The sequence below is a fragment of the Tursiops truncatus genome, chromosome X, assembly GCF_011762595.2.
Source record: "Tursiops truncatus isolate mTurTru1 chromosome X, mTurTru1.mat.Y, whole genome shotgun sequence".
Lineage (NCBI taxonomy): Eukaryota > Metazoa > Chordata > Mammalia > Artiodactyla > Delphinidae > Tursiops > Tursiops truncatus.
The window spans coordinates 1,324,769-1,338,170 of NC_047055.1; the positions used below are offsets into that span (position 1 = coordinate 1,324,769).

Here is a 13,402-nt window from a genome sequence, read left to right on the forward strand (position 1 = left end):
TTCCTGCTCGTCAAGTTTCGTACCGGGGAGCCGACCTCCGAGGCGGAGATGCTGAGTACGGTCGTCCGGGAGCATCGGGACCACTTCCCCGTGGTCTTCCGCCTCGTTTGCGAGTGCCTGCAGCTGCTGTTTGGCGTGGACGTGAAGGTGGTGGACCCCCGCCAGCGCACCTACGTCCTGGTCCCCACCCTGGGCCTCACCTGGGATGCAGTGCTGAGCGACTGGCAGCGCACGCCCGAGGCCAGCCTCCCTCTGCTGGTCCTGACCATGGTCACCCTGTTCGGTGACCGCGTCCCTGAGGAGGAGGTGTGGGGAAAGCTAGGCACCCTGGGGTTTTGTGGCGGGAGGGAGCTGCTCACCGAAGTGTGGGTGCAGACGGGCTACCTGAAGTACCGGCAGGTGCCCCACAGCGACCCTGCCCGCTACGAGTTCCTGTGGGGTCCCCGGGCCTACGCGGAGGCCAGCAAGTGGCAGGTCCTGCAGTATCTGCTCAGGATCAATAGCATGGATCCCAGGTTCTTCCCATCCGTGTCTGCAGGGAGTGTGAGCGATGAGGAAGAGGGAGCCTGAGCCAGTGCAGCAGCCAGTCCCACGTCCAGCAGCTTCTCCCGTGGGGCAGGAAGGGGGGCTGATCCTTCACTCTGAGTTTGAAGAGGGAGCGGTCAGCCTTCTAAGCAGTGAGAGCCGGGCGAGTTGGGGGAAGCCGGTGTGCAGCATTTTGGGTTCCTGTTGTGTATGTTGACATGGACTTCCATGTCGTTTTCTTTAGGAATTTTTCAAATGTTGGTTCTTTGAATAGAAGACTAAACAAGCTTCAGTGTCTAACTTTGTGTATGACGTTAATCCCACAGGTATTTGCACTAATTCAGTTCAAGAACAAGAGTTTTGCTGTTTTGTAAGAGAGGTTGGGAAATCTCCCAGTTCGTTTTGTGACCGTGTACAAGATAACAGGGAATTGGAATCAGAACTGCTCTGGAAATGTGGAAGTACTTAGCAGTGATATAGATGGGAGAAGAAATAGAAAAATAAGAGTCATTGTTGTTCCAATTCTTGCTTCCCTGTCTTGTCTGTCATTCTGTAAATAAAACGAACTATCTCTGTTGAGTTGGATTTGCACGGGTATTTTAAGAAAGTAGGAGAAGGTTCATCTGCGTCAATAAGCCCCCTGCCCACTGGCTTGTTTATTCCGCAGACCTCCACGGAGCCTCTGCTCTCCGGAAGGGCCTGTGTTAGTAGCGGGAACGCTAGGAAAAGCAGGACACACCCACACCTAGAGTGATGGTCTAGGAGCCACTGTCACATGAGGAAGGTGGTGAGACGTCCCCTAAGTCCCACAGAATAAGACAACATGGGACGAGGCGGTGGGGCTCCAGGAGCGAGCCCTGGAGTGTTAAGTGCCCCGAGCCAGGGCACTTCGGGCCTTTGGGAAGTGGGGGTTCCTTCTGTGGGAGGTGATGGTGATGAAGCTGGGTGGTGGCAGCAGCCGGACATGCAGAGGGTGTGTCTTGGGTTGCAGGGGAAAGTCTGAAATGGGACATTGCTGTGAGATGTCCTTCCGGGTCGTGGATGAAGCCGAGAGAAATCTCGCCCTGGGGCAGGAAGGAAGGGGTGCTGGCTCTCGTTGCATTGCAGTGGGCCACAGTGAAGAGGTAGGTGTTTCATAGCCGCCATCTGCAAGGATTTCCAGAGAAATGAGGGTCTTGCTCTTTGAAGCCCTGCTCGGTATTCCCGGGGCTGGCCCTCCTCTCCCTGCCCTGGGAGAGCCAATTACCAACTGTATGGAAACGACCATTTTAGTCACCTGGAGTTTACTTTGGCCACTTGTGAGCAAGGTCTAGATTTCAGTGGGATGAAATGAATGAAAATAGGGGGTTTGAAAGAAGAGAGGCTGCCGAAGTGGAAAGGAGTCGCCGTGTGACTGGAATCCTGGGAGCTTTGCGTGAGCTGCACCCAGCTGGGGAAATCACCACCCTTCCCTCCATGCCGACAGACACACACACACACACACACACACACACACACATACACATCCAAATTGAATAATAAATCCTCCAGGAGTAAAACACACAGAACAGCAATTTTGACTGGTTTTCTATTCCGTTTCCTATGGAGCTGCAAATTCTCTGAGATGTCATGAAAAGAAAGCAATTTCCAGAGGGGAGAAGGACAGAGTCTGGGATCAGAATAATACTAGAAATAAGTCCTAGCCACTAAGAAGCAACGTCCGCCAGTGTCCCCGCGTTCAGGCAGGTGCAGAAATACGGCGGCATCAGAGACCCACAGGTTTGGGCTGTGACCTGGCATCGAAAGGAAAGGGCAACTTCTGGGCCTAATGGGATTGGGAGGTCACTGCAGTGGGAGGTGCAGACGGTGCCGGGGGCTAAAGAGGCAGCCCTCCCTGCTGAGCGCCGTACGACAACGTGAACATTACGTGGGATCCTGGATTTGAAGCACCTGCCATATAGCAGGTGGGCACTTGGAAAAGGTGGAGAATTTCAGGGCCAATGGAACCTGCTCAGACACTCCTGCCGGAAAAGAAGGGGATTTTGTCATCACAAATGGTAAGCACTCCCGGGGGAAAGCAGGGATTCCTAGTGCCCGTTCGTGCAGTGAACTGACTGATGGGGGGCAGTGCTAGCCCAGGGACGGCCGTGGCAGGCGGCGCAGCAGCGGCCGGGACACGCCAAGAGCGCCCCAGGGACATTCAGGGAGACACTTTTCAGGGGGGCAGCAGCGCCCTCCCCAGTAGACTCTGGACGAGCACACATCACCCCGGCACACAGCCAGTCCTGAGCAGGGCGGCGCAGGGCACACGGGAGCTGCTGCCCATCAGCGGGAAGCTCTGACGTTCTCTACGTGCGCTGAGCCTGCCCCCTGAGGGGCTGGTGTGAGTTGTCTCAGCCGTGGCCCTGTTTCCCGAGAAGCCCCCATTCCCCAGCCCCAGCTAACGTCTGCTCTGAGCTCCAGCCTCCTTGGCAAAGGGCTGACCTCCCGCCTGGCTCTCGCCTACCCTCCTCTGTGGCAAATATCGCCGGCTGCTGCTTTAGGGGCCTTTGTGAGCAAGTGCGGGGCCCGGGCCTGTGCCTGTCCGTGGTCCCTGAGCTGGGGCTGGGCACAGGGATAGGGCTGGGTTGGTGGCGGGATGTAGGGTGTGAAGCCAAGTGACATTCACAAAACAGCAGCAGGGTGTAAAGCCACGTGTGAGCAAGCATCCAGGAGGAGGTGCATCCGCAGGGCCCTGAAGGGCACAGACACTCACGCCCCGTGGGGATGCGGAGAGTCCTCCAGCCCGGCGGTCCCCGTGCTTTGAATGCAGGCTTGCCGCCTGCCTGACAGCCAGTGTGCCCGGGGAAGTGAGCCTGCAGGAGAACGTGGGGCCACCACGCCGCTGGGACAGAAGGGAGCAGAGTGGGCAGTGGAAGGAGAGAGCAGGGCCCAAGCCTGGGCATAGGAGCCGCCTTCAGAGGGCCGTGCCTCGGACCCCCACGTCCGGGACCCTTCTCCATCCTCACGCCCTCAGTCCTAGACCCTCACCCTCCTCCCTGGCCCTCGTGTCCATTTCACGAGAGATGGTGACCTGATGGGGCTGGGGAGGCCACGTGGGCAGAATCCAGTGTCAGGCTCTCATGGGCACTAATGCCTGGCTTCCCTGTGTTTTCTCCATTATGTGGCCTGAGGCGTCAGGTAGTAGGACCCCGTGGAGGACAGCTGAATCCCCCTTGACTGTTGGGGAGACAGGTCAGGCCAGTGCGGGGATGGGTCTTTGCACGCATATGATGCTTAGCTTGAATAAGAGTCCTTCTAGTGACAAGCTGATCAAATCATGGAGACTCCCTACGCCTCGATTTCTCCATCTGTAAAATGGGCCTCCTAACAGTACCAGGCAAAAGCATTGGTGTGGGTTTCCCCATGATGTGACCTGCTTGTAAAAAGCCTGGGCCAAATGAAGTGGTCGGTGGCTGTAGCTCTTGTTACTGAGTGTGTAAGAAAGGTGCGCCCTCCCCCATGTTGTGAGGATTCCCGACCAGTGCACGTCTTGGGATCCCCGCGTACGTGGGTTAGCGCAGTTTTTCTTTCCTCGTGAACATTTGTTGTCAGAATGCTTGGGCTCGCCTTCCTCGTCTTCTCGCTTGTCCCCGTTCAAGATGAGGCGGTTGATCTGAGGTGTCGCCTCCATTGGAACACGGGTGTTTGCAGCTTTAGGTCCCAAGTGCCTCTTTGGCCGCGTGCCATAAGTCCTGGGGCCTTTGGTATGTGTTTTCTTCATTTCAAAGTATTTTCTAGTTTCCCTTGTGATGTCTTGTACGTTCCCTGGGCTACTGTTATGGACTGAACTGCATCCCCCCAAAATTTGCATGTTGAAGCCCCAATCCCCTAGAACCTCAGAATGTCACTGTGGCTGGAGTTAGTGGTTCTTAGGTTGAAATGAGGCCATTAGGATGAGGTCTAATCCAAGATGGCTGGTGCCCTTGAGGGAAGAGCGGATCAGCACACGCAAGGAGAGAAGGCAGGGGCTGGGGGTGCGTGCACAGAGGGTGACCACGTGAGGGGCGGTAAGAGCACGGCCACCTGCAACCAAGGAGACCGGCCGCAGTACAAGCCACCCCTGCTGGACCCTCCCTCTCGGCCTCCTGGTCGGAACCACCGTGAGAATCTGTGTCTGCTGTTTCAGCCCCTCATCCTGTGCTGTGGGATTTGGCATCGTCCCAGACTAATGCGGTTATTTGGGGACGCACGGCTCAATTTCCCTCTCTTTGCAGATTTCCCACATTTCCTTCTGTTATTGAGGTCTAATTTCACTCTATTTTGGCCAGAGAACATAATTGGTATGATTTCAGCCCTTTTGTTTGTATCCCCTTAAGTTTACTGAGGGATGCTGTGTGGCCTGACGCGTGGAGTACCCTGGAGAACGTTCTAGGTACGCTTGACGAGCACGTGTCTACTCTGTTCTTGGGGCTAATAGTCTACACATGTCATGAGACCTAGTCTTTGTACAGTGCTGTTCAAATCTGTGATTCCCGTACTGCGGTGCTGTCTGGTCGCTGTACCCATAATGAAAGCAGGCTGTGTTAGTCTGCTTAGAGCTGCCATAGCCAAGTCCCACAGAGGAGGTGGCTAAAACTACAGAAATGTACTGGGTGCCAGTCCTGGTGGCTAGAAGTCCAACGTCAACTGGCTGGAAAGTGCAGTCTCAGGTGAGGGAAGGCGTCTCTTCCTGGCTCGCAGACAGCTGGTTTTCTCTTGGTCCCTCACTTGGCTGCTTCTCTGAACAGGTTGTGGGGGAGAAGGGAGGCAGGGAGAGAGAGTGGGGGGGGAGAGAAATGGAGGGAGAGAGAGGGAGGATGGGAGGGAGGAAGAGAGGCTGAGGGAGGGAGAGAGGGAGGGAGATCTTCGGTGTCTCTTCCTCTTTTCCAAAGGACACCGCTCTTGTCGGACTGGGGCCCCACCCTTGTGACCTCATTTAACCTTACTGACTTCCCCAAGGGCGTTATCTCCAAATACATGCGCCTTGGGATTAGCACTGCAACAGGTGGACTTAATGGTTGGGGTGGGAGCTGGGGGATCCATTTGAATCCATCACAGGGGGGACCGAAGTCTCCCACTTCTACTGTAGACCGGTTTCTTCCGTCCCCTCTGTCCATTTTTGCATCGTTCACTTGGGGCGCTGCTGTTGGGCTGCTCAAGAGACCCCCCTGACGTGCACTAGCTGTTGCATTGTGACAGACGGGAGCGGCAGATGGGACCACCCCTCACCCGGGCAGACCCGGGGCTCCTCTGGCTGCTGGTGCTTGGATCATTCCTGGTACCTTGGGTCTACTTCCCCTCCTCCCCCAACCCACCTGTTTTTTTCTTTTCTGTGTTTCTGGCCACCCCACAAGGCTTGGGGGATCTTAGATCCCCGACCAGGGATTGAACCCGGGCCACCGCAGTGAAAGCATGGAGTCCTAACCCCTGGAACTCTAGGCAATTCCCGCTCCCCGCCCCCTCCTTAGCAGTGTTTGGGAGGGGATGTCGCCCTATCGCTGTGACAGCCACAGAGTCCTGGCCAGGTCCCCCGGCCCATCCCCCACACGTGGAGGCAGCAACTGTGAGCTGGGGGTGTGCCCTGGCCTTCAGTGCTCTGTACACATCACTGGGCGCTGACCACAAGGACTCGCGGTATAAGCGCGACACCCCAGCGCCCAGACGGTGGTGGAGCATGGCGCCCTTGAAGTGTTTAGCTCGAAAGGCAAGGAAAAGAGAACCAGGAAAATGTCTCCAGACGCAGGACCCGCAGTGAAAAGCAAACCTCAATCCTGCTGTCCAGACACCAGAGAGCACCCCCAAACTGAACACCCGCAGGCCCCTGCCAGGGACCGTCACCTCCACACCTGTGCGTCTCAGGACAGTAAGGGCTCTTTTCAGGCCTCTGACCAGGGGAGGCCTGAGCTCTTCTCATCTGTCAAATCAAGACCCTGCTGGACACGATGCCCCCGCAACTGTGAAGCCGCGGGTGCCAGGGCCTTCCTTGTGCTTGTCCAGCCCTTCAAGGGTCTTTCTAGTGGGTGGACACAGGGCGTCTGAGGGGCTTCTCCAGGTGTCTGCTAGGTGCCCGCACTGTGCCGGGGGTGGGCTGTCACCTGTCATCGTTTCCTGCTGAGGGGACTCAACTGCTCAGCCACGCCCAGGACGGAGGCGCCAAACACGTGTTGGGTGGAACATCGCTCTCATGTCCCCGTGCTCTTTACTGCCCTGCAAGGTTCTGGCCGCGTTACCACCTCCGTGTGTCTGCAGGGTCTGCCTGGTCAGGGTCCTCTGTGGGCCTGCCTGGAGGGGTCGGGTATTCCAGGAAACAGCGGGAGCCCATGCAGCAGCAGCAAAGGGGCTCAGGGGCCGACGGATCAAGGTCAGGGAGGCGGCAGGCCTGGCGGCCACCTCGGGCATCCAGGGTGCGCAAGAGGCAGCAGCGCGGCCCCCGGGAGCTGCGCGGGGGGGGAAGGCTGAGGACTTGGGGGGGTGCGGCGGCCAGGCCCGGCACGGGCCAGGGAGGACTCATCTGGGCGGGAGGCCAGGCGCAGCAGAGCCAGGGGACCTCGGCTGGCTGGGCCACCTCTGCCAGGACAGGGACTAGAGGGACCAGAATCTGCACGTTGGGATCCGGCGCGGGGGGCTCAGCTGCTGTCCGAGGAGGGGCCGGAGCGACAGAGTCAGTCCCGGCCAGGGCGGAGGCATGGTCGAGTTGCGGGTAGCTCGGGGTCCCCTGGATGTGCTCAGGAGACGGTGGGAGGCTGTCCTGCGGCTCCGCGGCGCTGGGCGCCGGGAGGTGCCCCGGGGCTGCCGGCTCGCCGTCCACCTGCCCGGATGCTGGTTTAGTGTGTACTCTCGGCTTCATCCTCACCAGGAGGTGCGGGCAGTCTCTCTGAAACAGGGGACTGTGGTAGAAGTGTAACTGAGGTCGCGGTTGAGAGAGAAAAGGAAACCCCGAGTCACAAAAGAGTTGCTCGCAAGCAGCAGCCGCCAGGCTGGGCCCCTGGGCGCCCTCCCCCAGCCGACCCAAGGCCTCTTTGGAGAAAGCGGGACCCGGTCCCAGCAGGACGCTGTGCCCCAGCTTTGACATCCCCGAGACTCGCTCACTCACCATCACCTTTCGCCCTTGGAAAATGACTGAAAATGGCCCCTTAGGACGAGTACAAGGCCCACGAAAGGGGACTTGGCGTTTGCAGGTACGAGACTGCAACAAGGTTCGGTAGCTTTCTAAGGAAGTGTCCGAATCGCCCCCTGGCCAGCGCCTCCAGGGGCCAGACCGGGGACGCTGACTGCTTCCCAGGAAAGGACCCGCGCCCCCACTCAAGTGATGCTCTGGAGCTATGGGAGTCAAGGGGGCACACAGACCTCCCCCCTCCCCCTGGCGGGCCACTGTCCCCGAGCAGGAGGACGGGAAGGGCCAGCGTTGCAGCAGTGTCCTCTTGTCCCCCGCTGTGACTGCGGGTCAGGCACGAGCGGCACTGCCCACGTGTCAGGAGTACAGGATGACGCCTTGCCCGCGTGTGCTGTGAAATGATCACCACAGGGGGTCCAGTTCACACGCATCACCTCACACAGACACAGCAAAGGGAAAAGGAGGAGGGAGAGAAGTGACGTCCTTGTGCTGAGAACGTTTCGGGTCCCCCCATAACAACGTCCCAACACAGCGCGCGGCACTGCCAGCTCCGGCCGTCACGCCGGTGCCCAAGTACCACCTTTAAAGGAAGCTCTCCCGACACGCCTGCCGCCGTCCCAGGCGGCCCCGGGGTTGGCACCCGCCCCCCACCCCCGGGCCCAGCGGCTCAGCCCCTGGAGAGGGCTCCTCCCCCGCCGTCCCCCGCCCTCCTTACCTCGCTCAGGACGTGGGCGGGCCGCTCCTTCGTGGACAGGTTGGTCACGCAGAGGGACGTGTGCATGTCCTGGTACACTTTGCTGAATCCATAGCGGTTAAGCTGGCGGATGAAGCTCTCCACACGTTCTGTCTTGAACACCTTGTCTAGGCCGTCCCTGTCCAAAACCTCCTTTTGAAACAGCGGCCTGTTGACGCCTATGCAAGTCCCGTCTTCATTCCACCCAATGGATGCAAAGCGACTGCTGTGGACGATGGTCCACAGCTTCCTGGGAAAGGGATGGAAGAGCAGGCTGCCTTCCCACACGGCCTCGCAGGCGGTGCGAGGCCTTTTCAACAAAGGCTCTTCCGTCAAATCCTGGAAAGCGGCTTCTCCAGGCAGCAGCCTGAGGTCGGGGTGCCCCGCGGGCACGGGCTGGTCCAGGGCGAGGGACTGGGGGGTGCAGCTCCCTGAGCCGAGGGCCGGAGCCGCTGTGTCGGGAGGAAGAGGCGCCTCGCCGAAGCCGGGCGCCCTGCCCGCGGCGGGGCCCTTCTCGTCCGCAGCCATGCGGAGCGCGGCGTGCCCCTCCGCCACGTAAACGGGACAGTGCAGCGCGGCCGGCAGCACCCTGGGCTCACACTCCCGCTCAGCCCCTCACAGAAGTGCTCCGGTTGCTCGGGGGTGACAGCACAGCCCAGCCAGGAAGTGACATCATAAAGGGCAGGCCCGTCAGCATGTCAGCCTCCTGCTTCACGCCCGTCATCGCAGGGGGCACGAAGACACTCGTGCACGGGTGCAGAGCCGCAGGCCGAGCGCTCGTGCAAACCGGCCACGGCCTTCTGGTCCCGGAGCCCCCGGGCCAGGCAGACGTGCACGGACCCACGTGTGACCCACGAGGTCAGAAGTCCTCCTGTGTGTCCCCTGGCCTTCCGGGCCGTGCACAGCACCCATGATTTCAAGCACGAGCATCGCCCGAGACGCGGCCCACGGTCAAGGTCGCTAAAACATTACGATTCACCTATGAACTGGAAGAAAAACCCTCACAATGTCTGGGGCTGCAAAGTGCCTACCTTATCCTCTCCCTGGAGAGCTGTCCCATGGGTGCTGAGCAGGAATCGGACTCTGGACCCCCGCCCTCACCCGCAGCAGCCCTTTCCCTCCATTGCCCACAGCAGAGGCCAGACTCAGATGAAACGTTCAGGGAAATTTATTAAACAGAAACATTGACTGAAACCATTGAACACAGGGCATAACAACACACAGAGGAACTTCTAACGGCCACCGGAGCTCACGGGTCCCGGCCCCACCAGGGTCCTCAAAAAGGTGCCTCCGCTACACCCCACCCGGCGGCCCTCCATCCCCCCCCAGTCTCCCTTCCTGAGGGCCCCGCGGGTGGCCTCTCGCCAGGAAGATGGGCGCCGGCCATGCCCGCTCCCCCCAGGGCAGACCCTCCATTTCTGGCCCACATGCCCGGGGCCTGGCCCTGCCCTATGGCGGGCACAGGACAGTCCCACAGCAGGGCGCACGCCACCGAGCCGGGGACGTGGAGTCCCGAGGAACAACGGGGTGGCCCAGCAGAACACAAGCCCTGGGGGGCCTCCCGCAGACCTCCTGCAGCCCCGGTCAAGGTCTTCCTTCGAAGGTCGCAGGTGGGCTCCCAGGTCCTGGGGCGGGCGCTGGCTGTGACCTCGTCCATCCCGTCCTTCCCGCCGGCTCCTGGGACTGGGCTCGGGGTCTCCACGCCGCGCAGGGCTTGGGGGAACCGCTCAGAGGAGAACACATGCACATTTCCACAACAACAGGCAGCGCTGGGCCTGAATCTATGCCCAGAAAGCACACGTTGAGCTCACGACACTGGCCCACAGAGACCAGAGCCTTGGCTGGCACGTGGCGCACCTCAGGGCTCTGCGGGGGGACGATGGCTAGGGTGTGTGTGTTGGGGGGAGGGGAGCGGGGGCTGGGGGGTTCCTTGACACCTGGGTCCCTCTGGGGCCTACAGGGACACATTTGGGCTTGCCAGTACAGGGAGCAACCTGCCCCAGGGGATGATGAATAGGGGACCCTCTCAGGAGGGAGGCCCAGGCACCTGGAGTGGCCCCTAATATGGGGCCAGTAGGCTGCCAGGCCTGGCCTCCCCCTGCCTGCAAGCCTGGCAGCCCCACGGCCTGCTGAGCCTAGTGGCCCGAGGTGGACCCCGGGGGGCTCATCTCTGCAGCCCCGTCCTCATTTCCCGGCTCTTCTGGGATGGGCTTGAGCCCCTCCTCGGGGGTCTCCTCGGCCTCCTGGCCTCCTGCCTGGGCGAGGCCCTCTGGCTCCCAGCCAGGACCTCCTGGGGCCACCGGGGAAGTACTGCCCATCCGGCCAGGCATGGGGACCCCGGGGGCATCTGAGGGTCCTGCCTGACCTAGGCCCGCAGGGGCGGCAGCACTTCCATCTTCCTGAGTGGCCGCGGACGCCTTGCTGGTCTCCCCAGGGCCAGGGGCTGCCCTGGCGGCACCATGGTCTTCAGGGGCCGCCTCGCCAGCCTTGGCAGTGCCGGCAACTGCCGCACTGGCCTCCTCATGTGCCGGGTGGTCCTCGGCGCTCCCTTCCTTGGAACGGGCGGCCTGGGCGGTGCTATCTTCACCATGTGCAGTGGTGCCTGCGGTGATGGCCTCATGGGCCGGGGCGGCCTGGGCGGCTGCTGCCAGGACTGCAACGTCCACACGGGCCTCTTCCTGCCCTGGGAAGTGCTCCCTGCTAGCCGGGTCGGCGTCCCAGGCCTCGGTCTTCTGGATGAGCCGCAGCATCCCCGCAAAGCCGGGAGGCCTCCTCATCAGCCGCCTCCTCCTCAGCGTGTCCCGGAGCGTGTCGTTCAGCCGGGCCCGCGTCAGCACCTGCCGGGCGCGCGCCTGGTCCGCCATGGCCGGGTGGATGGCCCCCTTCTCCAGGGCCGACTGCAGCAGGCCTTCCAGGCGCATCACGTACGCAGAGAGAGTCTCCTGGGGCCGCTGGGCACAGGTCACGAACTTCAGCCGAGCACTCCCCCGGGGGTCCTTGTTCCCAAACACCTGCACCAGCGCGGCCAGGCAGTCCTGGGCAGCCAGCTCGGGATCTTCCGCCAGGAGGCCGCGCAGGAGGTCCAGCGCGGGGCCGCGCAAGCTCTCCACCAGCCTCCTCCTCCTCTCCCTCTCAGACACGTGGCGCCACAGGTGCAGCGTGTGGCTGGCCTGCTCCAGCCAGCTCTCAGAGGACCCTTCCCCGTGGCCCGGCTCTTCCATCCCAGAGAAGGTTCCCAGCTCCTGGTAGCCCATGCTGTCCAGCACGGGCTGCGAGGCCTGCCTCCACTGCTGGGTCCCGGGCCCTGCCTCACCCATGGCGCCTGCCGCTGTCACAACTGCTTCCTCAGGCGCAGCCGTTGCCCCGCCCGTGGGTCCTGCCATACTCAGAAGTCCTGCCACGCCTGCAACATTTCTGTAACCTGCAGCTCCTTCCTCATCTGACTCAGCTCCTGCTTCACCTTCAGCTCCTGCTGGACCCTCAGCTCCTGCTTCACCCTCAGTTCCTTCCGCACTTGCAGCTCCTTCCTCATCTGACTCAGCTCCTGCTTCACCTTCAGCTCCTGCTTCACCTTCAGCTCCTGCTTCACCCTCAGCTCCTTCCGCACCTGCAGCTCCTTCCGCACCTGCAGCTCCCTCCTCACCTGCAGCTCCCTCCTCACCTTCAGCTCCCTCCTCACCCTCAGCTCCCTCCTCACCTGCAGCTCCTTCCTCATCTGACTCAGCTCCTGCTTCACCTTCAGCTCCTGCTTCACCTGCAGCTCCTTCCTCACCTGCAGCTCCTTCCTCATCTGAGGCTCCCTCCTCACCTGCAGCTCCTTCCTCACCTGCAGCTCCTGCCTCACCTGCAACTCCTGCCTCACCTGAGGTTCTGTCGTCACCTGCAGCTCCTTCCTCATCTGACACTCCTGCTTCACCTTCAGCTCCTGCTTGACCCTCAGATCTTTCCCCACCTGCAGCTCCTGCCTCACCTGAGGCTCCCTCCTCACCTGCAGCTCCTTCCTCACCTGCATCTCCTGCCTCACCTGCAGCTCCCTCCTCACCTGCAGCTCCTGCCTCACCTGAGGCTCCCTCCTCACCTGCAGCTCCCTCCTCACCTGCAGCTCCCTCCTCCCCTTCAGCTCCCTCCTCACCTAAGGCTCCCTCCTCACCTGTGTCTCCCTCCATACCTGCGACTCCCGCCTCCCTTGCAGCTTCCTCCTCCCCTGCAGTTCCTGAGTGACCTGCAGTTCCTGCCTCACCCGCCCTGCCAACCACTGCTTGTCCCTGGGGCTGCGCAGGGAAATTGGGTCTATCCTGTGAATCAGCATCAGGGGCCTGGGGCAGGCAGACCACAGTCCAGGGCCCTCCCTTGCCTGGTATTTGGCGGGGGAGCAAGCTTCGATTTAAACACTCAGCAAACTCGACCAGGGCAACACTCGACCCCAGCTCCTTTCTGTAGACCTTGCCCAGCACTCGGTATCTGCCCAGGGAATGCAGGGCAGCCTGCACAGCCTCCTGGAATTCCTGGTCTTTGCAGTCATCTGGGATTCCCAGGATGAGCAGAGATCGCTGAGCGTTCACGCCCATCGACCTGCACCAGTCCCGCAATACCGCCAGAGCCATCGCCATCTCCGAGGACCTGAGGGTGGGGGGAAGCGATCACCAGGAGTGCACAGGCTGTTGAAGTGTGGGAACCGGCCTGTGGGTGCAAAGAGGAGAGAATCATGTTTGTGCCACACAGCCCACCCTAGTGCCCCTCACAGCAGCAGCCTGGAGCACCTCCCTGCCCTGTTTGGTTTGTTTGACTTTAGGAAACTTTTTTTACAAATTACATTTATTTACAAGATAGAAGGCTAGGGACTTCCCTGGTGGCGCAGTGGTTAAGAATCCACCTGCCAGTGCAGGACACACAGGTTCGATCCCTGGTCCGGGAAGATCCCACAAGCCGCGGAGCAACTAACCCCACGCGCCACAACCACTGACCCAGCGCTCTAGAGCCCACGAGCCACAACTACTGAGTCCACGTGACACAACTACTGAAGCCCACAT

General features: G+C 60.8%; 2 protein-coding genes across 2 annotated transcripts in view; one reads left to right on the forward strand and one right to left on the reverse strand.

The window, feature by feature from the left end:
• The window catches only part of TEX28 (testis expressed 28), a 44,759-nt gene that overhangs the window by 17,807 nt on the left and 13,550 nt on the right, over positions 1-13,402 (forward strand).
• Positions 9,525-11,985, reverse strand: LOC117310303 (paraneoplastic antigen Ma6F-like). The gene has a single exon (XM_033849639.2). The coding sequence runs from the start codon at positions 11,753-11,755 to the stop codon at positions 10,508-10,510; it is 1,248 nt and encodes a 415-aa protein (XP_033705530.1). The 5' UTR covers positions 11,756-11,985; the 3' UTR covers positions 9,525-10,507.